General features: G+C 38.9%; 1 protein-coding gene across 7 annotated transcripts in view; it reads left to right on the top strand.

Moving 5' to 3' along the window:
- NFATC2 (nuclear factor of activated T cells 2) overlaps nt 1-25,130 on the top strand; it is a 190,241-nt gene that overhangs the window by 115,112 nt on the left and 49,999 nt on the right. For all 7 annotated transcript variants that reach the window (XM_072633546.1, XM_072633547.1, XM_072633543.1 and 4 more), the window contains exons 7-9: nt 13,153-13,208; nt 13,788-13,914; nt 15,488-16,183. In XM_072633546.1, the coding sequence (XP_072489647.1) occupies nt 13,153-13,208; nt 13,788-13,914; nt 15,488-16,183 (879 nt within the window). The remainder of the gene's footprint in view (nt 1-13,152; nt 13,209-13,787; nt 13,915-15,487; nt 16,184-25,130) is intronic.

Raw genomic sequence — 25,130 nt, forward strand, 5'->3', positions numbered from 1 at the left:
TTCAGAACTAAGCCATTTGCCCAGAGAATTTGGCTCATGTCTTTTCTCCTATGAGTAAGGCTTGGAAGGGCCTTTTTGCATGTTGGCTTAATTTTCCATGTTAAGTTAGCACTGGGGAAGTCTGTCAGAACATCTGCTCTAGAGACCAAAGCCCTCTATTTAATCTTAGCCCAGAGCAGTAGAATGCCATACAGTCTCATTGGGCCTATTAAGTTCTTGGCAGGCTTATGGAGAGATGCCAAATCAATGGTATTAGTCTGGGGGATGTAGCCTATAAAGAAATACCAGCTTATTTCAACGAGCAGGCAACACTTGAAAATAAGTCGTGTTCACAATCAATCAAGATGTGTTTACAAGCAGTGTCTCAAAGCCCCAATCCCATTCCCCTTAGATAGCTGCTTTCTGGCAGAGAATTTTCTGATAAGAATCCATCAGGCATTCCCTTAGTCACTGAGCTCTGTTTTTAGGAAAGTTCTGACTTGGTTGTGGGGTTTTAAAAGCTTGAAATTCAGCTTGAAGTTCCAAGTTTAGTCTTAGATTGTACTTTGTTGTGTGATATTGGATAGTTTACTGAACACCTTCCATTCCCCCTTATTCACAAGGAAGTATTGTTGTATGGTATAAAGAGGACTGGACCGCATTTAGAGGACCTAGGTTCAGATCCCGACTCAGCCATTTATTGCTTAGGTGGCCATGAACAGATAACTTAATTTCTCTGGTCCTCAGTTTCCTCATTTATAAAATGAGATGGTTGATCAGCAAAGTCCCTAACAGTCATGTATGTATGACCCTATGTTCTTATGATCTTTTCCTATCCTATATTTATTATCCAATGAAGCTGATAAAATTTCAACTGAATTTGAAAATTTCATTTTCAAAATTTCAACCTTACCATGTAACTATATGGAATAATGACCTTAATATATCACATCAAGTCTAAGTTTTTCAGCATGGCATTCTAGACCCTCCCAGGTCAGTTCCCACTGTGAATTCCAAACCTTTCCTCCCTTCAGGCTGTTTTGTTTTTTTTTTTTTGTGGAGAGGGGGCAGGGAGGAGGGGTTTTTGATCTCAGAAACCTTGTTTATTTTTTACATTGTCCTTATTCATACACATGCCCCTGCCTAAATATGCTTCCTCAACTTATCTTTATTATTCCAAAACTTGTCTCTCTTTCAAGTCCCACCTCAAGTCCCACTTTCTCCAAAATGTTTTCCAAAACTATCTTAGCACACTGATTTCTTCATTCTTGGAATTTCTATGCATCTTTAGCTTTTAATTCTATATTACCTTGTCTCGTTCTTAAATAATTCTATATGTGCCAATCATTTCTCTGAAACTAGTTAGTAGAGTCTTAGAAGACAGGACTTTAAAAAATTTTTCCCCTATATTCTCTATAGTACCTAGTATAGTGCTGGACACATAAACAGTATTTTGATTTATTGACAATAATGAATCTGATTTTTTCTTCTCATCTGGGAAGGTATAAAAATTTAGGAGCAAAAGTTTAAACTTTGTCCCCCTTTGCCAAGAACTTTGTAAAGGTATTCCTTTTTCCTCTGCCCACAACCCTCTAATATACTAACCCTACCTTTCCCCTTCATGTAAAGGTCTAAGTTTGGGCAATAAATTTTCCCATGAAATAATGGGTATCATTAATACCCATTATTAGCTAAGGGATGTTCTTAATATCCATTGTAAATAATAGTGTATTTGTTCACCAAAGCACGGTTTCAATTCGGTTCAATTAAGCAAGCATTTAAGGGCTAGCTGAACACTAGATGCTATGTTACAATGACAAAATAAAAGTGAAACCAAACCTGCCCTCAAGGAGCTTATAGTCTACTGGAGGAAATGACATGTACACAAATAAACAAATATAAAATATAAACTAAGAAAATGCAAAGAAATTTCAGGGGACATGGGTAGAGCACTGATGGGGAAATTAGGAGAGGAAAAGGAAATTTGCTCCATAGTCTGAAATTGTTTTCATAAATTTGTTATTGTTTAGTCAGTTAGTCATGTCTGACTCTTTGTGACCCCTTTTGAGGTTTTCTTGGCAAAGATACTGGCATGGTTTGCCATTTCCTTTGCCATCTCTTTTTTGTAGAAGAGTAAACCGAGGCAAATAGAGTTAAGTGACTTGCCCAGGGTGACACAGCTCATAAGGGTCTGTGGTCAGATTTGAACTTAAGGAGATGAGTCTTCCTGACTCCAGAGCTGGCATTCTATCCTCTGTACCATATAGCTCAAATAAATGTTTGCTTTTAAATGTCAGAATGCATCTCCTGGAGTCGTGTTCTCAGTTTGGACCCTTCATTGTAGCATGTCAGGAAGCAGTGAGAGTGAGGCCACAGGGGTGCTTCTCTGAGACTATCCCATCATATGCTGACTGTCATGTGCTCTTTGGGTGTCTTTTGAGTTGCAGAAAGGAAACTCTTAAATTTAGGATTGTGCATGCTGGTGTTTGCTGAGAGGGCAGTGGCCTCAGTGAATAGAAGAGGCTTCAGATAGCTTTAGAAATTTAAAAGAAACCAAAAATACTGAGAATGTCTATTCAGAAAAGGAATGGGTCCAGCTGCAGTGGCAGCCTGGTGGGCAGTTTTCCAAAACTGTGTAGGAACAGTGAGAGATCCCATCACTAGGCAGTAGCCCCAGACTAATGTACAAATGTTAAAGAGTCTCAAAACTGGCCATAATCATAGGAAGTATTTTTTTTTAAACACCTTCCTGGACATTGCCACCAAACCCTGGTCACCTCAAGAGCTTAAAGAGGATTAGGAATTGAATCTTTCCTAACTAGGCAGCCACGTTCATATGTATAGGGTTTTCACCTCTGAGTCAGCAGCAGGGGCTGTAAATTATTGTTGGCTAAGGCAGTACCAGAAGTGTTGAAAATCACATGTGCATGTGGGTGGTTTCAGTGTGATGTGTGTATGTGTGTGTATGTGGGGGGTGTTAATGCTTAATTTTACAGATGATGAAAATTTCCTATTTTTCCTTTAGTAAGCTTAATGGGAATGAATTTCTCCTCTCCCCTGTCCCAAAGGCTTACTCATCAACAGTCTTTCTTAGGAATTCAACAGTTGGACATGTTTGGGGTTACTTCTATTCCAAAGACTTGATTTGTGTTTTCTTTTCATTAAATCCTCTTGAAAACTTTTGAACAACGTGGGGTATGCAGAAGGGCTATCAGCCCTATAAGAGAATGAGAAGGATGGAAAGGGTTGAAATGGATCATACAGAATCTCCAGAGCTAGATGGCTCACAGGTCATTTAGTCCAGCTGTATCCAAACAAGATTTGGATGTTCGTCATAACAAGAAGGGAGGATCAGCTTCTCATGATGTGTACCGATCTCATGACCCATCCATGAAAGACACAGTCAGTTTATTTATCCATTTAGTCAACTTCACATGTTGCCTGAAACTGAGAAAGCTGTTTTCTGGTTTCATTTTTTGTTACAACTTTTGTTTATTTGCGAAAAGAATATTAAGTAAGTTGTAACTGTGGACAGACCTTAAATTAGCCTCATCTTCTTTCATGGCATGCATTTCTCGGGGGAAAACCATTAGCCACTTTTGTGGCCTTTAGTGAAAACGGGTTTTGTGAAAGACAGAGGAAGATGACCTGATACTAATCCAGATTTTTCAGCTTGTAAATCAGTAATAAGAATACTTGGCATTTTTATGTATGTTTCCCCCAATAGAATGTTTCCCTTTTGACAGCAGGGACTGGTTAATTTTTGTCCCTGTATCCCTAGCACCATGCCTGGCACATAGTAGGCACTTAATAAGTGCTTATTAATCAATTTTCATCAATTTTTTAAAAGTGCATTATGCATAATATCTCACTTAGATATTTGGATCGATAGAATAAACTTGTGAGATAGGGCAGGTTTTATTGGGTTGGGTACATTATCGTTTCTATTTTGCAGTTGAGGAAATGGTGGCTTAGAGAGGGAAATGACTTACCTATAAGGCCACACAGCAATTATAATGGCAGTGGAACCAGGATCTTGTAAATTCAGGCTTTCTGACTACCAAAGCTAGGGCATTTCCCGTTGTATGACAGCTGCCTCCCTGCCCAAGAGCATACATTCATATCTAATTACAATAAGCTTTTGGGATTTTTCGTTTTTGAGACAAAAAAGGGACCCCCTGTGCAGTTTTATGGGAGGGATCAAAATTCTGACATCTTTGCTGATTAAAAAAACCCCAAAACTCTACATTTCCATCCAGAAAAGGGCCTGATTAGCAGTGATGGGAGATCTGACATTTTAGCCTGCAAAATAAAGACAGAAAAGGGCAGAGAGCAGATTACTTTCATCTCCTTGCCTCTGGTGAAGGCCCAGAAGTGGCTTCTGTATGGCATTTTCTTGGGATATTATATACAAGCTAGCTTCTTCACACACACACACACACACACACACACACACACACACACCACAAACACAAAGATTTTTTTTTTCTTTCACTGTTCCGTTTTTTTAATTTAAATAGCATTTACTCTTGGCTCAGCTGTCGGAGAACAGTTGAGACATCCATAGTTAGGGGTTAAAAACAAGTAAACACTGATGGAGTAAAATTAGTATTGGATGTTGGCAGCCCAGAAAGTCTTGTGGTGACTGAAGCTGATGGAGCCCACTCCCTGGTATTTAAGCATAAGGTTATTTCCTGAGCTCCAGAGTGTTTGCATTTAATAGGATTTGGGTGTTCAAAGATCAGAAGTCAGGTTGGTGATGAGTATTTGGAAGAAAATATTGCCTTGTTCCAGGCACCAGGCTACTCATGGGATCAACCACCACAGAAAAGCTATTGAGTAGTTCTTTTATTTTTTGACCCGGGGAAGTCTCCTTCTTTCCTTTTCAAACAGCCCCATGTCTCCAGCCTTCAAACATAGTTTGATGTTTTGTGATGTCTATGGTTATCGACTGACTTTGAGTCCATTTATTATTTCTGGGAATAGGTCAGACATTGATATTTCAGGTCAGCTATAGCTCTGTGCATGAGGTTTGCATAGTGACTCACAATGGGATCCTTGAGTCTCCATGGTGACATTTTGGAGTCTTTGTCTGTTGGGTTTTATGGGTAATGGACAAGCACCTTGTCATCTTTGAATTTCTGTCCAGGTTAAACTGCTATTTTAACAACAATGTAGAGAAGCAATTCAAGGTTCACACAGAAAGAATTCAACAAGCATTTATTAAAGACCTGCCTAGGCCAAGGCACCGTGCCCAGTTTTAGAGATGCAAAGCAGCAAGGTGGCACTGTAGATGGAATGCTGGCTCTAGATTCAGGAAGAACAGAGTTCAGATCTAGCCTCAGATATTTACTAGCTGAATTACTTTACATAAGTCACTTTACTACTGCCTGCCTCAGTTTCCTTATCTGTTTAAAAGTGATAACAAAGTACTTAATAACTACGTATACATATGTATATGTATACATATATATGTACATATTTCTATGGATGTAGTCTGGCATAGTGGAGATAATACTGGGCTTGGAGTGAGGAAGGTCTGGGTTCAGATATTGGCTCTGACATTTAATAGCTGTGGGGTGCTCAGCAAGTCAACTAAATGCAAAGTCTTTTAGGAAGCTTCCTAGACTTGCTTACTAAGTCATAAATGATCTATGACTTGTTTTGATGGAGGGATTTCTTTTACCAGGAGTTACTTGTGCTGATGGAATCACAAGTCCTTTACATCTATACATATATTTAAAAATAATTTAATTTTATACATCATCATTAAATAATGAATCAAAATAAACTTATACTCATAGCCATCATCTCCTAGTCCTGCTTCCATTACCTGATCATAGCATAGAAATAATTCTAGGTTTTTCAAGATGATACAACAGAATTCACATAACTGGAGCATCCCAGGATGAAACTGGAAAGGCTTCAGGTGTAGACCCAGTGATAGACAAAGATAAGCCTGCTGTCTGGACCAGCTAGCCAGTACAGCCAAAGACTACTACATTGGTCAACACTAAATTGTCCATCAAGCGATGATTTTTTCAGCTATTTTTTTGGCAATTTGTGAAGGCTGTCTCTTAAGTCATGGAGAGGTTGGGATGTGACCTGCATCAACCATATCCCCAGTTCTCAAAGGGTAGAAGTCTATAGGGACAGAGACAAAATGGACCTGGGATTTCATTGTTGGAGGGAATTCCCAGATGAGGAAACCTAGCAGGTCAGCAACTTCTCTGTAATATGAACATTTTTCTATCTACTATGATAGAAGTATCAAACCCAGACAGAACCAGGGACTGCTAAGCAACACATGAGGATCCCTGTGGGCTACCTCTTGACTTAGAAAGCCACAAATCAGCATTATCTTGGTTTATTGTATTTTAAAATTGTAGTTAATTGTATTTTTATTTATTTTGTTAAATATTTCCCAAATTACATTTTTAATCTGAGTTGGACTGTAATCAAGAGTTTTGTGGTCCCCATGTGGTTGGTATGCTATGTTTTACATATATATGTATATTATATATGCTGTTTTACATATATATTACATATATATGATAAACACACACATACTCAAGTATGTATATTTTTGTTTTTGTTTAGTCATTTTTCAGTCATGTCCGACTCTCTGTGACCCCAATTGGGGGTTTTCTTGGAAAACATATTGGAGTGGTTTGCCATTTCCTTCTCCAGCTCATTTTATAGATGAAGAAACTGAGGCAAATATGATTAAGTGGCTTGCTCAGGGTCACACAGTAAGTTGTGTTAGGATGGATTTGAACTCAGGAAGATAAGTCTTCCTGACTCCAAGTGTCTCACTCTATCCAGCTAGCTGCCCCAAGTATGTATATACCCCCATATACATACATACATACATACATACATACATACATGTATACATATATGTGTGTATATATATGTATATGTGTGTGTGTGTGTATGTGACTTGACTGGGGAGAGAGTAATGACTTCCAGTTCCTAGTATTTGCTAACACATGATACCATTCACTGAATGGGTGGTCAGTATGTACATTGACATACATACATTGAGGAAAGGTCATTTCTTCCTCATTTCAAGTTAATCAGAGTAGCCTGTGGCAGGGAGAGCAGTTAAGAGGAATAGAGAAGAAAGGAGTGTATTAGGATAGCTTGGATGATGCAGAAGTTTTTTCCAAATGGAGAATGTAGATGTCCTAGGGCCTAGGCCTTAGAAGAAATTTCAGGATTGGGAGCAGAAGTAGATAAAGTAGATCTACAGAAAGTAGATAAAGACTGCAGAGGATATTGACCTAAGTGGCAACTTCTCCTTAACACACTGGATGGGTGGGTCAGTTCTCCTTCCTTCTAACCAACCCTCTTCCCCTCAACATTCTCAAAATCTATTGGCTATCCTCGAGCAGCTTGCAAAAGTTAGCTTGCGATTTCCTTGCTGCAGTGACTGGCTACAAAGAGGTCCCTGAAGTGACTACTGCTTTCCAACCTTTAGAGGCACTTGTTTTCTCTGGCCAGAACCCAATGCCATTCAGAGGGGGCAGGGAGGATGAGAGACTTGGAAGGAAGAAAAGCTGTTTTCATTAGGACTGAATCTTTTAAAGTGAGTGTGTTTATAGGGGACTAGGTCTAACCTGCAGCCACTCAATGAAGGGGCCAAAGTAAATGCTCCTTATTAAAGTCCTGGAATCCCCTCTGTTCATTCACAACCCTGACTGGTCCTTTGGGATGTTAGGGCTAACTGGTAAATCCAGCAGAAACATTGCAAAATCTAATCACTGCCTGCTCCCGTTTCTGCTCTTGCTTCCTAGGCACTTGAATCCTCTGTCAATTTATCAGGGAAGATTGACCCCCTTGACCAAAAGATATGCTGTTAAGGAGTAAGGGAAATAAATCATATCCTTAACCATAGGCAAGTGGTAATTCCAGGGCAGCAATGGTGAAAATAAAAAGGTGATGCTGAATGTTACTAGCAGTTCTGACATTGAGGGGAACCCAGTTAAATGGATTTTTTTTTGGTGGCACAACATCATGGAGAGGAGGTGACTTGGCTTTGGATGATGAGGCTCAACCCACCTACAGTCATGAACTGTCAACTCTATTAAATACCTGCCAATGTGACTTTCTAGTTCTTAGGATTGAATTGGACCTTTCTGCATATCTAGTCTAGTGCTATCAAACTCAAACAGAAATGATCCCAGCTGTCCACATATTGTCCTACAAACCCCCAAATCTATCTATGTAGTATTGTTTTTTTATTTATTTTTGCTAAACATTTCCCAATTAATTACATTTTAATCTAGTTTGGACCGCTCTTGCGAATTTTGAAGGTCTTTTTTGACCCTAAGCTGTGAATCTGACACCTTTGACAGTGTGTCCTCCCACATAGTTCAGCAATCTTTTATATAGAATCCCTAATAGGTGGTCATCCAATCTTTGCTCACAAAACCCGGATGATGAGACTCATTACAGGCAGCCCACTCTTTTGTTGGGTCTTCTAATTGCTAAAAATCTATTTCTTATATTGCTTCCAAATACATCCCACCCATTGGTCATAGTACAATTTGGAGTCCCATGTTGCTAATGAATCTTCTTTATCTTTTATGTAATTGTCCTACGAATATTTAAAGGCAGCAACCAGTTCCCTCCCTGAATTGTCTTTCTTCATGTGACATGGTTTCCACCTCCTTCACCATATTACTATTCCCTGAATAATTCTCTACTTTGCCTTTGTCCCTTGTCAAATGTATGGCTTAGAAGAGAGCACAATATTCCAACTATGATCTACCCAATGCAGAGGATGAAATAACCATGACTTCTTTTCTATTTAGTTCAATAGTATATATTAAGTACTTCCCATATGTGAGGCATTTTGGTAAATGTGGGAGATTCAAAGCCACTCTCTGCTCTCAAGACATTTAACAATTCCAGTAGGGGAATACATCATGGAAACTGATCAGTAAATGCAAGGTAATTTGAAGACAGAGAAAGTATTGACAACTAAGGGAATCATGGCCACAGGCTTCATGGCAGCCACAGTACCACAGGTGGTACATGAGCTGAACGTTAGACTTCTAGTACAGCGTGGAACTGAGTTAGGTTTTGTCTGTGACTTTTAAAGCTGTTTAGTTGCATTGTTGACTCATTTTAGGACTTATAGTCAACTTATCCTCCCAGTTCTTTTTCATATCAATTACTGCCAAGCCAGGGCTTCTATCCTATACCTAGCAACTTAGATATAGGATATACATTTATCCATTAATTTATTCTTTAAAAATGATTGCCTATTCAAATATTTTATTTATTTTTTTATGATTCTATTATCTAATGGACTTAATAAGACTATTTGTTTATACAATTCTTATCTGTTTGTCTACTTGGCTGTAGTCCATAGTCTAATAGGAGGTGAAGTAATAGCCTTTGAAATGAAAACACCTAATTACCTTTCTCTTGCTTTAAGGAAGAACTGATTGAGAAATACAGCGAGCTTAGAAATGAAAGTGGAGAAAATGGGCAGCTTTCCATGAGCCTCAGAGGTGTTAAGATTAGTCCATAGAACTGGGTGGAGATGAGGAAGGATAGTTTCCCAAGATGACTCTCATCAGTCATATATACATAGCTTAATTTCATATTTAGTGTGAAATTTGATTCAGCCTCAGAACGTCACTTATGTTCACATCCAAGTACATGCCACCCCCAGCTTACATATGCTAAGTTTATGGACCTTTAAAGACAGGAATGGCAACTCTGAAGAAGCTGCCCTAGCCAAATGAAGGGTATATCTTATTCATTCATATTCCCAAGTCCTGTGACAAGCTTTCGCAATAACCATAATATGTTTTGTTGTGCTTGATAGCACTTGGAGTCTGATATTACCTAAATTCAGAATATCTAGGGAAGAATATTAGGAGTCCAAAAATGATGGGTTCATCTCCTTTCTTACTTTGTTACTTCACAAGATCTGTAATTTCATTACTGTGGATACTCCATTAACCCTAGAATGAGCTACACCCCTTAGTAGATGGCTTTTATGAACTGCTGTGGCCAAAAAGTTCATCAGTAGGAGGCCATCCTGCTAATGAGCCTGTCCTGTCTTCAGACATGTAGACTATTATGAGAATCATATTTGATACTTTCCCATCCAGTAAGACCAGGGTCACTGCCATATTACAATGAGACATCTGAGTAGGACTTAAAAAACTACACACACACACACACACACACACACACACACACACACGCATACACACACACACACACACACACACACATTTGGAGACTAAGAACCTTCCAAAACTTTTCATAAAAGAGAGAGAAAAGGCAAAGAACTCACTCTGTCCTATAGTTGGGCTACTAAAATGTTCATTTAGCCAGTAGAGTAGTTCATTTTGCCAGTTCGTTTAGCCAGTATTTTCTGTTTTGATAACTGTGAGTTTGACTCTGTGCATATGTGTATAAGGGGTATTGATCCTTAATTGTGATTTCATCTTTGCACTAAATTCCCAGGGTGAAAATTCTCTCTGGAGGCAGCGAGGTGGCAGAATAGATAGAGCACTCTCTGGAGTGCTGGAAGGTCTGGGGTCAGGAAGACCTGAGTCCAACTCCAACCTCAGATACTTATTAACTCTGTGTCCCTGCGCAAGCCATTTAACTTTGCCTCATTTTTCTTAACTGTAACATGGGGATAATAATAGCAACTCCCTCTCAGGATTGTTGTGAGGATTAAATGAGGTAATACTTGTAAAATACTTAACACAGCTCCTGGAACAAATCGGCACTTACTAAATGCTTATTTCCTTCCTTTCCTCTTCCCTGCGCTAATGCAGATGGACAATTTGTCTGTAAGTTACAGTATTAGAGAATTTCCTGGGGGCACTGAGAGATTAAGTGGTTACATAACTAGTTTGTATCAGAGGTACGATTTGTATGCAGATCTTCCTGTCTTGAAGGTTGGCCCTCTAGCCACTATTCTGCATTGCTTCTATAAGAAGGGTCAAAGTCAGCCAATAAGAATACACTTTAGGATTTACAGCAGAATAGACCTTCATTTCTCATCACTGTCAGTTTGAAACTTCCTAAAGTATATTTGCCCCTGACATAGATAGAGGGTCCCTGTGTACTCTTCCTCTTCACTGCATAAATTGTTTCCATTTATGAAATGTCATATCAACAGGACAGTTTGGCCTGAGATGAAAAGTTTCTCACATGCCTGGCTGTTTCTGTACAAACTCAGCACGATGCCATACAAACTCAAAAGTAGGTGTTTAATTAGTAGGGTTCTGTTGTGGGATTGAGGGAGGACGGACATGTAGGAAATTTTAGATGACTGTCCTGTCACTTGTTTAAGCATTCATTAATTCACTCAACAGATATTTATTAAGTTCTTTTTAGTCATTTTCCAGTAATGTTTGACTCTTTGTGACCCCATTTGGGGTTTTCTTGGCAGTGATACAGGAGTGGTTTGCCATTTCCTTCTCTAGCTCATTTTACAGATGAGGAATCTGAGGCACACAGGGTTAAGAGACTTGCCCAGGGTCACACAGCTAATAAGTCTTTGAGGCCAGATTTGAACTCAGGAAGAGGAATCTTCCTGACTCCAGGCAAAGATCTCTATCCACTGTACTAGTTCCCACTATAAGCTAAACGTTGTAATAGCCATTAGGAGAAAAAGAAAAATAATTCACTTTCTCTGTACTTAAACTGATCGTTAGACAGTAGACAACCAATTATCTATCAGTGCTATACCAGAATCTTTTCCAGATTAGTAGAACCTGCCAATGCTTGGGTTCTATCAACTTAGAATTCAGAGTAATATCTACGACATGATAAAGCATCAGTAGTATAGCTTTAATGGAGAACTTTTCCATATATTCCTTTAATGAGATTGCACATGTGATTTCATTAGTATAGGGAACTCCCGGATGAAAAAACTCCCTCTACCAGTTTGGATTGCCACCTGTTCTGTAATTTATAATCTTAAGAGAATTGCCTGGGGACACTGATAGGCTAAGTGAGTTATTCTGGGTCACACAGTCAGTACGTGTCAGAGATGGGACCTTAAGTCATGTATTTTGACTCTGTAGTGTGCTCTCTATTTACTATACCATGTTGCATTTTAAATATTTCTTTAATAAACCAGGGGAAAAGGGGTAGAAGAGAAGAAGGGAAGAGCTTCAGATCTTTGCAGTTCTAATGCTGAGAAAGCTTTCAAAGCCACTTTTACCTGGGGCTCTTTAATTACTTACCTCCAATATAAGCATTGCCACAAACACTATGGGCTCCAGTCATATCGCATACAAGAGTATTGTTTTCTGCTACTGTCATGTTAATAGCTTTAGTTTCTGATGGGGCCCCAAAGCAGAATACAGCTAACACTTGTTTTATATTTCCTGTTCACCTAGGGATGGTTTGTTTTTTCCTGTGCCTTGAGGGTTGGTCTACACTTACCTTCTCAGACTCTGGAGACTCAATAAGCATCTTGAAATCAGGCAGAAAAGCGTCCTTGTATTCAGTTGTATAGCAAATTCCACCCAAAAGAAAACCAAATTATATTTCTAAGTGGACATTAGAGGTATCAGGCAAGGAAAGTCCATTGTTTGCTACTCGGATGCCTTATTTGTCCTTATATTTTGTTCATGAGTGGAAAAAAAATACTGTTTGTTTTCAGTGGAAACCGTTGACTTCTGGAGAAGACATGGGTCCAAGTCTCACTTTCATCATTAAACAGCTGTGACTGTGGGATTTTGAGCCTCAGGTAGCTTCTCTCTAAAAGATATATAGTTTTCCCTGATTCATGGAGTCGTTATGAAGAGCAAGAGACAAGACGTATGTCAGTGTAGAGTCTATTTTTAATTGAAATCGAAAAGCCATTCAGGTTCTATTCTGATGTGTCTCATGTCCCACAACAAATACCTAACCTGAGATTTAGGAAATGTTTAAACCATTGGTTTTATGTTGTGATCTTAAAACATTTCACTTGATCTCTCAGTATATTCTGGCAGTGGAAAGAAGCTAAAATCAAATCATCATATCCTGTTTGGGGTATAGAAACTTCTACAGTTGTTATTTCTACTGTTCATGATGGCCTGAAAGCACTGCTTTTAGGACAGTGTTACTAAATTATTATGTTAAGTCTTAACTTTCTAATAATGGCTTCAAACCTTTCAATATTGATTTTTTCTCCAGATGGCCAACAAATTTGGGAGATGGAAGCCACAGTGGATAAAGATAAGAGTCAGCCTGTAAGTGTGCAAATGACAATATTTTATAGATCATAGGATATTGCATCAAACTAACCAGTGAGGGCAGAGAGTATATGAATTTAAAATGGTGATATCTACTTTAACAGAATTTGATATTCTTAATTGGAAGCCCTTCCTTGTAGCCGATAATTAATGATAAATATGCCCTATTGGTAATGGAGACTGTTAATATTGAAAAACTGAATTGCCTATGAATAGATTTTTTGCCTATGAAGTCTTCAGTCTTCCTTCTAAGATCACCCAATTTATCTTGCATATCTCTTGTTTGGCCACAGTTTCTAAATTGTTTCTCTCCAGTAGAACGTGAACTTCTTGAAGGCTGGGATCATTTTTGCCTTTTTTTGTATCATTAGGGCTAAGGACAATTCCTGGCAGATAGTAAGCTGTTAATAAATGTTTGTTGATTTGTCTGGAACGTATCCATCCCCTGGACTACCTGTCAGAAAGAGACCCCTGTTACATGGAATGACAAGGGATTTCCTTGTGATTGATTGCAACATTGAGGTAGGAAATGTAGCTCATGCTTCATCTTAATTAATAGCAGCTTTATTCTTTCAGAGTATGCTTTTTGTTGAAATACCTGAGTATCGGAACAAGCATATCCGCACACCTGTGAAGGTGAACTTCTATGTCATCAATGGGAAAAGAAAAAGAAGCCAACCTCAACATTTTACTTACCATCCAGGTATTTCTGCCCCTTGGGAGCAGTCATTAAGGGAAGGAAGGGGGATGCTTTATGTCTAGATCTGTCCATTCCTCTTAAAAGATGGTTCCTAAGTTTGCTGACTTAGCGAACAATTGATGTCTGAGCCATGGTATCATTGGAAGCTAAAAATCATGTATCTGTGTGGAACAGACATATGAGCTTAGACAAATGAGAACTTCATGAGGTATGTAATCTGGGAACAGGTTATGATTGTGTAAAGACACTTGGTGAAAGACCAACATAAGCTATTTTTAATCAGTATGTTACCATGGTGCTGACTAGGGTAGAATTTCTTTCCTTTTATATAAAAAAATTTTAATTTAAATTTAAAAATAATTTAAGTATTCTAATTTAAATATAAAATCATTTTAATTTAGATTTAAAATTTAAAAATAATTTTAAAATTATAAATTTTATAATAGTTTCAACAAATAAAAACAAAACAAATGAACAAAATTAAGACTAAAATCCCAAATAAAACCTGCTTACTTATTGATAAGAGAAAGATAGTAAATATAATAGGATAATAACAGAAAAAACCTTAATTTTCCCTGGATACCCTTTGAATTTCATTTCCCTCTGTACAATACTGTTTTGTTGCACTTATTGTTTTTTATATTGACTTATTCAATGTGTATCTCCTTCTTCCAATTCTACTTATGACCAAGGTAAATCAGAAGGCTTAGAGTGATTTTTTTTTTTTAACTTGGGAAAGTAGGTCACAATCTTCCCAAAGGGTGATCCAGACTTTGCCACATTCCCAGGATGGGAAACAGAATGAGAGAATATCATCAAAATGTGTAATTTCCTGTCCCAAGCCAAACCCAGGAGCTTATAGGCCCCTGAAAGCAAGAAAGAAAGTCTTGGAGCTGTCTCTGGCTTCCCTACCCCCAATTTGGTTTTATTTAAGTGATGGTTGTGGGTTTGCACTGGCTCTCATTCTGCCTAATGTAGCCGATCCAGCCCTTATTAAAACGTGTCTGCTCCAGAACACTGGAGGCATTAGAGCTGATGTAATAAACTGTAAATGTTGGTGGTTAAATCATTGAAGCTTAAATACAACATAGAATCGTGTGAAAGCCTCATTTTGAATCCTGTCCTTCACAGGCAGAAAGAATGGTTTTTCAATTACATTTTATAGCACTTTTATAACATAAAATTTGTGGTGAAAATATCCTTCAACATAGTCTTTGGCCTTGGAGTGTCTGATCATGACCAGGGCCAAAGCCCAGTATAACAGTGGGCAAAGAAATGGAGCTGTCAATTTTGAACTTTTTTATTTTAGGTGACTCACTATTTTTTTAAAAAACGGATTCAGTTTTTCAAAGTTTATTTTAGTTTTTGTCTCTCCTGAGTCTTCAGCATGTCCTTGATTTTAAATACCTATTTCTTAAAGAAATGTCCATTCTATTCATTGATCCATTTAACCTGGTGAAAGGTATGAAATGGAAGAGGAGTGAATTATTCTAGGTTTCTCATTAGAGCAAGGAAGATCTTCCATTGTTTTTCAGCTGCTCATTAAGAATAATGTACTGTACATGCTTTATTCTAGTTCCATCCATCAAAACAGAACCTATTGATGAATATGATCCTGCTTTAATCTGCAATACAGTGCACAGTGCCTTGGGAACAGTAACACAGCCTTACTATTCACAGCACACAATGGTCACTGAGTCCCCTTCCTGTCTTGTGGCTACGATGGCATCGTGCCAACAGTTCCGCTCAGGTTTATCTTCTCCCGACTCTCGGTACCAACAACAGAATTCCACAGCAGTAATATACCAGAGGAGCAAGAGCTTGAGCCCCAGCCTCCTGGGCTACCAGCAGCCCACTTTGATGGCCTCATCCATCTCCATTTCAGATGCACACCGATCAGTGCTCATGCATGCTGGCTCTCCAGGCCAGAATTCGGCTCTGCTCCACCACTCTCCAACCAATCAGCAGTCTTCTCCAGTGATTCACTATTCTCCAACCAATCAGCAGGTGAGGTGTGGAACCCACCAAGAATTCCAACATATCATGTGCTGTGAAAATTTTACGTCCAGTGCTGCCCGACCCAATCCACCCCAAGTCAGCCAAGCACAGAGGATAAGTCCAAGCTCCTATCCTACAGTAATTCAACAACAGAATGCTACAAGTCAACGACCTGCTAAAAATGGACCGCCAGTTAATGACCAAAAGGAGGTATTACCAGCAGGAGTGACTATTAAGCAGGAACAGAACTTGGACCAGGCCTATTTGGATGATGGTAAGATGCTTGTTTTTATCATTGCCTTCACAAAAACTCCTATATCCTCTAGAAAAAGAGCAAGAAAGAATGTATGACCTTGGACAAGTCCCTGTCCCCCTCTGGGTTGTAAATTACATGATCTCTGATGCCCCTTCCAGCCCTGTGGTTCATTGATTCTATATGCATATATATTTGTAAAAACCACTTTATCAATAATGCATTTGCTGGGCAGCCACTGGTTTTGTAAGCTCAAAAAAAAAAAGACAACCTCTTAAATCCTAATAGTGACTTTTCTCCCTCCCTACCCCCACCCCTGTGATTTGGAGCAGGGTTGGTTTAAATTGCTAGCATTTTCTCTCTTATTTGCCAAGCTGAGGTTGAAAGTGGAGAAACAAGAGAGAAGACTTTCCAACTCCCTTCTATTCTTGTAGGGAGAAAAAATAATACTTTATAACACTCCCTTGGATATCTTAGGGGTGGAAAAATAAGAAAAAAGCTCATTGAACATTTTATATAGATCAGGACATAGTGTGTGTGTGTGTGTGTGTGTGTGTGTGTGTGTGTGTGTGTGTGTGTGTGTGTGTGTGTGTGTATGGGGAGGGGGCAGAGGGTTGTACTGCAGGCCAAGCTTTGCAGATGTCCTGGTTGAACAGTAGTACATTGATGAGTTAGAAACAATGGATTTCCTTTGTTGGGAACCCAATAGATATGGTTGTTGGGCCCAAGGAAAGGCTGCAGGGGAGCTTGATTTGAAATCCTCTCCCCTTATTTGTAGGTGGCTTGGCTCATTAGCAAAGTAGCCAATGGGTTATTTTTGTGAAGAGACAGCTATGTCACTCTTTGCCCTATAACTAGCACCAGGGGATATGGATAGAGCTCGGATATGATCCAAAATTTGCTTCTAGTTAGTGGAGTACAGGGAGGCCCAAAGATGGAAAGAGAAGGGAAGGGGGGTCAGGACGTGGCATAATTTATTACTCACTGGAAAATATATTTTGGGAAAGGAAATTTTTGCCATTATCAGCCATTAATTATTCTTACAATTTAACTCTCTGGAACACACCTGAGAACTAGGAAGGCAGCAAACAAAACTTCCAAGAAGCTAAAATAGAAGATAGAATTCTCATCTACTTATTCATAGGAAAGCATTTTAGGCTCTGATTCACAGCCTGTTTACACTGATTTTTCACACAGTTCTATCAAGCTTGGTTATCAGCTGACAGAAGATTAGAAAGGGAGAGAGAAGCCCTCTATAGCCTGACATGTTAAAGTCACAAGGAGTGACAATTAATAGCAAGGGAAGATACAAGACAATTATATTAAAAGAAGAAACAACAGAGACAATAACTCAAAAATTCCTGCAGTCTGGCTTTATTTAGTGCCAGATCAATCAACTCTCAATAACTCCTGATGGCATCACTGTTGTAAAGAACTGCATAGTATTCAAAATCTATAATGATCATAAATCAAAGAGGAAATTATGTATTTTACCCTCTGAAGGGTCAGTTTTCCAGGAAAGTCATTTATGAGGCATACCTCATTTCCCGTGGGACTTTATAAATGATGTTTGTCACTGAAGTAACAATATATATTTCTCTCCAAGTATCTAGGGATTTGTGTTCTAAATGACATGATTTATAAATCCACCTACAAATGAAGAGATTTTCATTTGAATCTCTCTGTTTGTAGGGTGGAGATGTGGCAGTTTTCTTCAAATATTTGAGAGGCTGTCACAGGGAAGACAGAATAGACTTGGTTTGCTTTGTCTCAAAGGGCAGAACTAAGAACAGTGGGTAGAAGATGCAGAGAGGCAGATTTTGGCTTGATTTAAGGAAAAGCTTTCTAATATTTTAAGCTATCTAAACATTGAAAGAGTTTCCTCAGGAAGGTAGAGAGTTCCCTCTCACTAGAGATTTTAAAGATCCACTCGGTGAACACTTATTGGAGATGCTAGAGAGATTTTTGCTCAGATAGGGGTTGGACTAAGAGACTTCTAAACTCCCTTCCACTGTTTTGATTTTGTGAGATTAATGGATAACTGGTGGGAGATTCACCCACCCCTGCTTCTAACAAATCTACTCCTTTTTAGGTTGAATTTGACTTTAGAGTAAGGATTGAATTGGCCAGTCCCATTTTCTTATCTCATGTTAAAACAAACAAACAGTTACCTTGGACAGTGCCTAAGAGGTTCATTCCCTTGTTCCAAATGATCATCACTATCACAGCAGCCAAACATGTTAATCACCTAAATGATGGGGTTGAACAATGTGATCTCTAGGGTCCCTTCTGTCCCATCTCCAGATCCTTTCATTCTGTTCAACCATATCTATAAACTTTAGAAATGCTTGAAGATATCTGAATGATGCAACTTTAAATTTTAGGGTGAGAACTCAAGTGCTGAGTCGTTCTTAGAGACCTATAAAACCAAAGACATCTTTCTGGTGGGGGGGGGAAGGGGAAAAGACTTGAATAACTGGACAAATCATGGATTCATCTTAATTTTAAAAGGTGATTATTTAGAAAGAAATAATTTTAAAAGTCAAATGTGTTAACACTGTTAACTTAGAGGAAAATATGGTGGAGTAGAAAGAACACTGGATTTGGAATTAGAGAACCTGGATTTGAATTCCCCCTCTATGATCTATTTGGTGACCCTGGGCAGATCACTTCATCCTCCTGGCTCTCAGTTTGCTTTTCTATAAAGTGAGAGAAATAGAGAAGATGATCTCTAAGGTTCCTTCTAATTCTGAATCTAGATCTTTTGAGATCTCTACAGTAAGAACCCATTGGCCCTGCCAACAGTTGTCCTTAGGCTTTGGCTCTGACTGGGACAGTACAGACTGGAGCCAGATGGAAAGAGAACTGGAAAGCAACTTCAAGCCAGTGGCTCCATTAAAAATCAACTATTCTGCTGCTGTTTGTGGGTTGAACATAGCATGGAAGGCCAGTCTTCTTGGAGAGGGACAAGTGTGGGCATGTTATTCCAAATCTGGGGCCAAAAAATGCACCCACAGCTTTTGCACCTGTGAAGATGTGGGTGAAAATTTGGCTCTAAGTCTGTGGGATATTAAGATAATCGTAACAGATGCATTCCATCCTACACATCCATGGAAAATGTTCACAATCTGCATGGCTGGCATAACCTAATGTGGGTTCAGTTTCTTTTTTGACATTCATTTTTATTTCATTTTTGTGCATGAAAATTGAAATAGTGATTGGGGTTTTTCTAATCCTTTTCTGGGAGACATGAGGGAAAACTTCAGGTCTTTTGAACTATTTTCTCTCTATATAAATTTAAAATTCAGAAATGGGTTGCTTCCATTTGACATTAAAATTCAGTGGGGATTTTGCCTTTGGAAAAACCCATTTATACTCTCTTTTCCTTTTGCATAATCCTCATGTTTATACAGGAGTGGTAAAATTCAGTGCTTGTATATTTTTCATTTATCTTAGCATTTTTGCAGCCAGCCTCCCCCTAAGTATTTTTTAATTCATCTTTCTACATGTGTGTCTGGGGGAAATAATTCCCATGTGAAAATAAGAGTTATTGGTGAAGAAGATTCACCTGCTCTTTTGTAAAAATATAAATTATGATAGCTCACTTTCATGTAGCACTTGAAATTTTAAAGCACTTAGAATATTCTTCTATCTCACTGGATCCTCACCACAACTCTGTGAGTAAGGAAGCTCAAAGAATGGGATCCTCATTTTGTAGAGGAGGAAACGTGGGAGGAACAGAGAAGTGAACTGACCTACTGGCCCAGGATCATTCAGTAAGTGTTCCTATGGATTTGGAGCTGCTTTGGAAATATGACTATCTCTCCCTCCTTTCATTTCTCCCTCCCTCCCTCTCTTCCTCCTTCCCTCCCTCCTTTCCTTCCTTCCTTCCTTCCTTCCTCCCTCCCTTCCTTCCTCCCTTCCTCCCTTCCTTCCTCCCCCCCTTCCATACCAGTATTGTACAATGGAAGGAACCATGGAATTAGAAGGAGAAGTCCTTTGTTCAAGTTTGGGCTCCACCATTTACTAGCTTTGTAATCCCTGAGCAAGGCATTTCGCTCCTTTGTGTCTCAATTTCTTATCTCTAAAATCCCTGCTATCCACCCCACAGGATTGCTATAATTTGTGAAATGTGGCCTGCCATCACTGAAACTGATCATCTTCAAAATGAGATTAATCTGCAAGGTCCCTGCCAGTTTTAAAGTTGCAGTCTGTGTGTAATGAGTATTTTTATAGTTACCTGCCTTCTTCTCATCCTTCTGTTTACTTGATTGAGCACGCTGCTTCCTTTATACATCCACCACAAGGTCGCCTTTTCCCTTGCCACGGCGTCTTATCCTACATCATGGGTCTTTTCAACACCCTCCTCTTAGTCTTCACTACTTTCTGTAGTCTTCTCATTCTTGGAATTTCATTTAGGTTACCTGAATTCTGATAGAACAAATATTTCAATTGTGCTATAAGCAAAATTTTAATTTTTGCAAAAGCAAAAATTAGTCATTTTGCCAATTAAATGAGTCTTCTGAAGAGCAAGAGTTCCATGGTCTTTTATGCTTGTGGTCCCCTGTTTTCTTTCTCATCTTAACCTGTATCTTTTTTCTTCTTAAGGCTTTTACTACACTTGGGACACATGAGTAATTCCCAGAAGTAGTTACTGAGCTGGGGTGGATTGCGGCGTCACTGATGAGAATCAGTTTCTTCATCAGCACAAATACCAATTTTCCTCTCTTCACCAGCTGAATATAGTCCTCTAGCTGGTATCCAAATTAGGCATCCTGGTATGGTGTAAAGACTATAGGATTTGGCAGTCAGAAGACCTGAGTTTGAATACCTACCCTGTTACAGACTCTTTGTGTGACCCTGGGCAAATCATTAGCCTCCTGGGGCTTCAGTTTCCATATCTATAACATGGGGAGGGATAGGTAGGAGTAGATGATCTCAAAGGCTTTTGCAGTTCTAAAAGTCTGTTTTATTCCATGATCTTAGTAGATCTATTCCTTGATCACTTATTTCTAATTTTCTTGATTCTCACCAACATGGATAATAGGATTTAGAACTAATAGAAATCTTAAAAATCATCCAAGCCAACTCCTCAAGTACATAGATGACAAAATTGAGGATGAGAGAAGCTGAGGCCACATGTATAGTAAGTGGTAGAACTAGGATGGGAACCCAGGTCCCCTGACTTCCAATCCAGTACTTCTACATGATGCTGCCTCTTAGAGATGCTGAGGCTTATTTCCTACATACTCTAAAGTCATGAAAACCATATGCAGAATACATAGAAGATGGAGTCACAAGCCTCTAGAACAGATTTGATGAAAGTATGTGCTTTGGGTTCCCTCAGAGTGAGACAAACTTTGATAATGAACATACAAATCCCTGTAAAGCTTTAGCCTGTGATCCCTTTGGAGACCTTCCTGAAAAGAGGGGCATTCTCTTGAAAAGGCTATTTTTTTTAAAAAGTCTTTCTTTTTTGTTTCTAGTGGCTTATTCTCATAGCTGCCAAGTAAGCAGCATCAATCCCTACCTAACCCTTTGACTCCTACCTACATCCTCCAAAGTGGAAAAACTGAGCTCCCCCAGGATCTGGGTTCCAATCTTGCCTTGACCCTTAAAATCAGTGTGACTTCAGGAAGGTCTCTTAACTCTCCTGTGTCTTAGTAAAGTTTGTAAAATTAGATGGTCTCCTCAAAGTCAATTCCAGTTCCAGCTCCACAACCCTATGATCCTCTAGTCTAAGCGATAACAATAAGAAGAGATTGTTTCAGATTGTAAAACTAAGAAGTAAAGACATAGAGGGGTAGACACTATGACTCTCTCTCTCTCTTTCTCTCTCTCTCTCTCTCTCTCTCTCACACACACACACACACACACACATACACATATATACACATGGAGTTTCAACAACATTCCTTATTTATCCAAACCATTACATTCCCCTGAATGTAGAGTAAAATGAGATTCTTCTCTCATTTACCAACAGACTTGTCCCTGTATCCTTTAATGAGTAAATGGCACCAGATTGCATTTGTTCACCTGCATGGAACTGGCTGATTTGTGAGGTCCCTGACAGCTCAGATTCTCTTATAAGTCTGTGATTCCAGATGCTTAGGAAAGGTCATATACCTTTTCAGGTCTACTGAAATGCTTTCTCCTGAATTCCCTGGATACTGATTTGTCTTTTTTTTTTTTTTTACTCTAATTTAACAGCATGTCACTAAAAAATGCAGGTTGGGTTAGGTGATCTCTAAATTTCTTCCCTGGTCTGAGTCTCAGTTCTGAGGTTCTTTCCAGCTCTGACCTTCTATCACATATGATCTTAAAAGGTGTGGGATGAGGCAGAAGACTCAAAGAAGAGGATGTTCCTACCTTCGCAGGCCTGATAAGGTAGTTCTTTTATGACATTTGATAAGAATATGTATTTTCAAAGGAAGCAGGTATGGTGCAGGTGAAAAACACTAGTCTAAGAACTGAGAGAGTGGAGTAGTTCCAAGTCTGTCATTAGTTATATGACCTTGGGCAAATCTCTGACCCTCAGTTTCCTGAAATATGAAGTGAGCAGTTTTCAGCAAATGAACTCTAAGCTCCCTTCCAGCTCTGACATTTAGTTACATGAAAGCACACAGATAAATGGAATATGCTGGGCATATCTAAAACTGGTTTTCATAGGCTCACTGATCAATTGGAGACCAATAGTTTGGATTCTGTATTCTTGTTCCCAGAGGAAAATGGAAGCAAATCTTTTATTAACAAACCAGTTTATTTTCTATTTTAAACCTCTCGCTAGCTTATATTTGATTAGCAATAATATGTAAGGAACTGTATTAAATATGATGTAGAGAGAGAGAAATAAGGTAGAAGAAGCCCATTCAGTTCAGTCTTCTTTTTTAGTCATGTCTGACTCTTCAGGACCCCATTTGGGGTTTTCTTGACAAAGATCCTGGAGGGGTTTGCCATTTCCTTCTCTAGCTCATTTTACAGATGAGGAAACTGAGACAAACAGGGTTAAGTTACTTGTCTAGGGTCAACCAGTTAGGAAGTGTCTGAGACCAGATTTGAACTCAGGAAGATGAGTCTTCCTGACTGTGGGGCTGATTCTCTATCCACTGCACCTGCTAGCTGCTCATAGGAGCCCAAATAGGGATTAAAAAGCTCTGGGTCTGAGTCTTAACTCCATATTTAACTATGCAGCTTTGGGTTAATTACTGTGAGAAGATATAAATGAAAGAACTTTCTAAACTATGAAACATTACACGAATATTAGTAGCCTGCAATTGAAATATTAACTTTGAATACTGTAAAAAAAAAAAAAGAGGGCATATTTCTATACTGTTCTTGTGGAGACAACACTCTTATCCCAGTCTCTATTTATTTTCCAGAATAATAACTATAGCTGAGATTTGTCTATTATTTTACATCCATTTTCTCATTCGATCCTGACAATGCCCTTGTGATTTTGGCAGCACAAATATCATACCAATTTTACAGCTGAAAAAAATCAAGTTCAGAAAAACCCAAGTAACTTCTCTTAAAGTTACTTTGCTAACAAATGGTAAAGTTAGGACACAAATTCAAATCTGCTGTTGATAAATCCAGAACCTTTTTCATTAAATCATGCATCCTTCCATCATATCAGTGCATCTTTTAGAGAGAGTAGAAGAGCTAAGGAAGTTTTGCTCATTTTAGTTTAGTATCATAGTTTAGTAAGTGCTTTTACTTGTATTTGTATATATATATTTATATGTTATATTTATTTATATTCTCTCAGTTTGATATACAATAGGTACTTAATAAATAATTGAAGAGCTTTTGTGAAGTAAGTGGTGCATGTATAGTTATCACCATTTTACAGATGGAGAAATGGGAGCTCAAAGACATGGGATACTAGCCCAAAGTCCCATTCTGCCATCCTGTGATGGATCTCTATGTCCCCTTCTCAGAGTCCCTGAGTGCCTCGGGATGTTTATCTGCAGAAGGGCTGCCGCGCCTGACTCAAAGGACTGTTCTGAGACATAATTATTATTTGTCAGATGGGGTGTGCTCCCCTGGTGAAGCACACCAACTAATTGCACACAATCATTGTTATCCTGGTAGCTGGCATTTATCAAAATGATCCTATCACAAGTGTTCAATAGACAGAGGGCTTCCAATGATGAATATCCTGAAATGGACAAAATACACAGAGGATCCCACTCTCTTGAGTGGAGGAAAGAGGGAAATGAATGCAGTTATTAAAAAGCATCATTTCACTGGCACCTCTTTGTTCGCCAAGTTGGGAATCTCTAATTGGGTCAGTACAGTGCCCATGGGCAAGTTTGTTACAAAGCACTTCCTGTTCAGAAAGTCATGCGAAGTCCACAGAGAGCTTGCCATCCGCTGAGAGGAGCCCGTGGGCCAAGACTGCCACAAGCATCCCAGGAGACCACTCAGTCAGAGCTCTCTTGAGTTGGAAGGACAAGCAGGGGAGGAACTAGGGCAGGAAAGGTGAGGGGTGAGGAGGCAATTTTCAGATGGAACCATCACTCAAGAAGTTCCTGCAAAGCTTTGGGGACCCAGAATCATAGTGTGAGAGCTGCAATAATCCTCAGAAACGTAGTGCTATAAAATAATATGGATGATAATAGCTTTTATTTCCACATAGATCACTGTAGTCCTAGTACCTCATGGGATAGGTAGTATAAGTATTCATATGCCCATTTTATTGATGGGGAAACAGCCCCCAGAGAGGTAAAGTGACTTCCTCAAAGTCACATAGCTACCAATGATTAGAATCAGAACTCAAAGTGAAGAATTCTGCCCCCAAGTCCAATTTTCTTTCCATTATGCTACTCTGCCTTTCAAGTCTGGTGGAAAAAGCACTGAACTTATAATCGAAAAACTTAGGTTCCTATGCCAGCTCCATGATGTATATGACCATATGACTGTGGACAAGTCATTCTACTCCTCTGTGGGTCATTTTCCTTAT

The sequence above is a fragment of the Notamacropus eugenii genome, chromosome 1 (assembly GCF_028372415.1).
Source record: "Notamacropus eugenii isolate mMacEug1 chromosome 1, mMacEug1.pri_v2, whole genome shotgun sequence".
NCBI lineage: Eukaryota > Metazoa > Chordata > Mammalia > Diprotodontia > Macropodidae > Notamacropus > Notamacropus eugenii.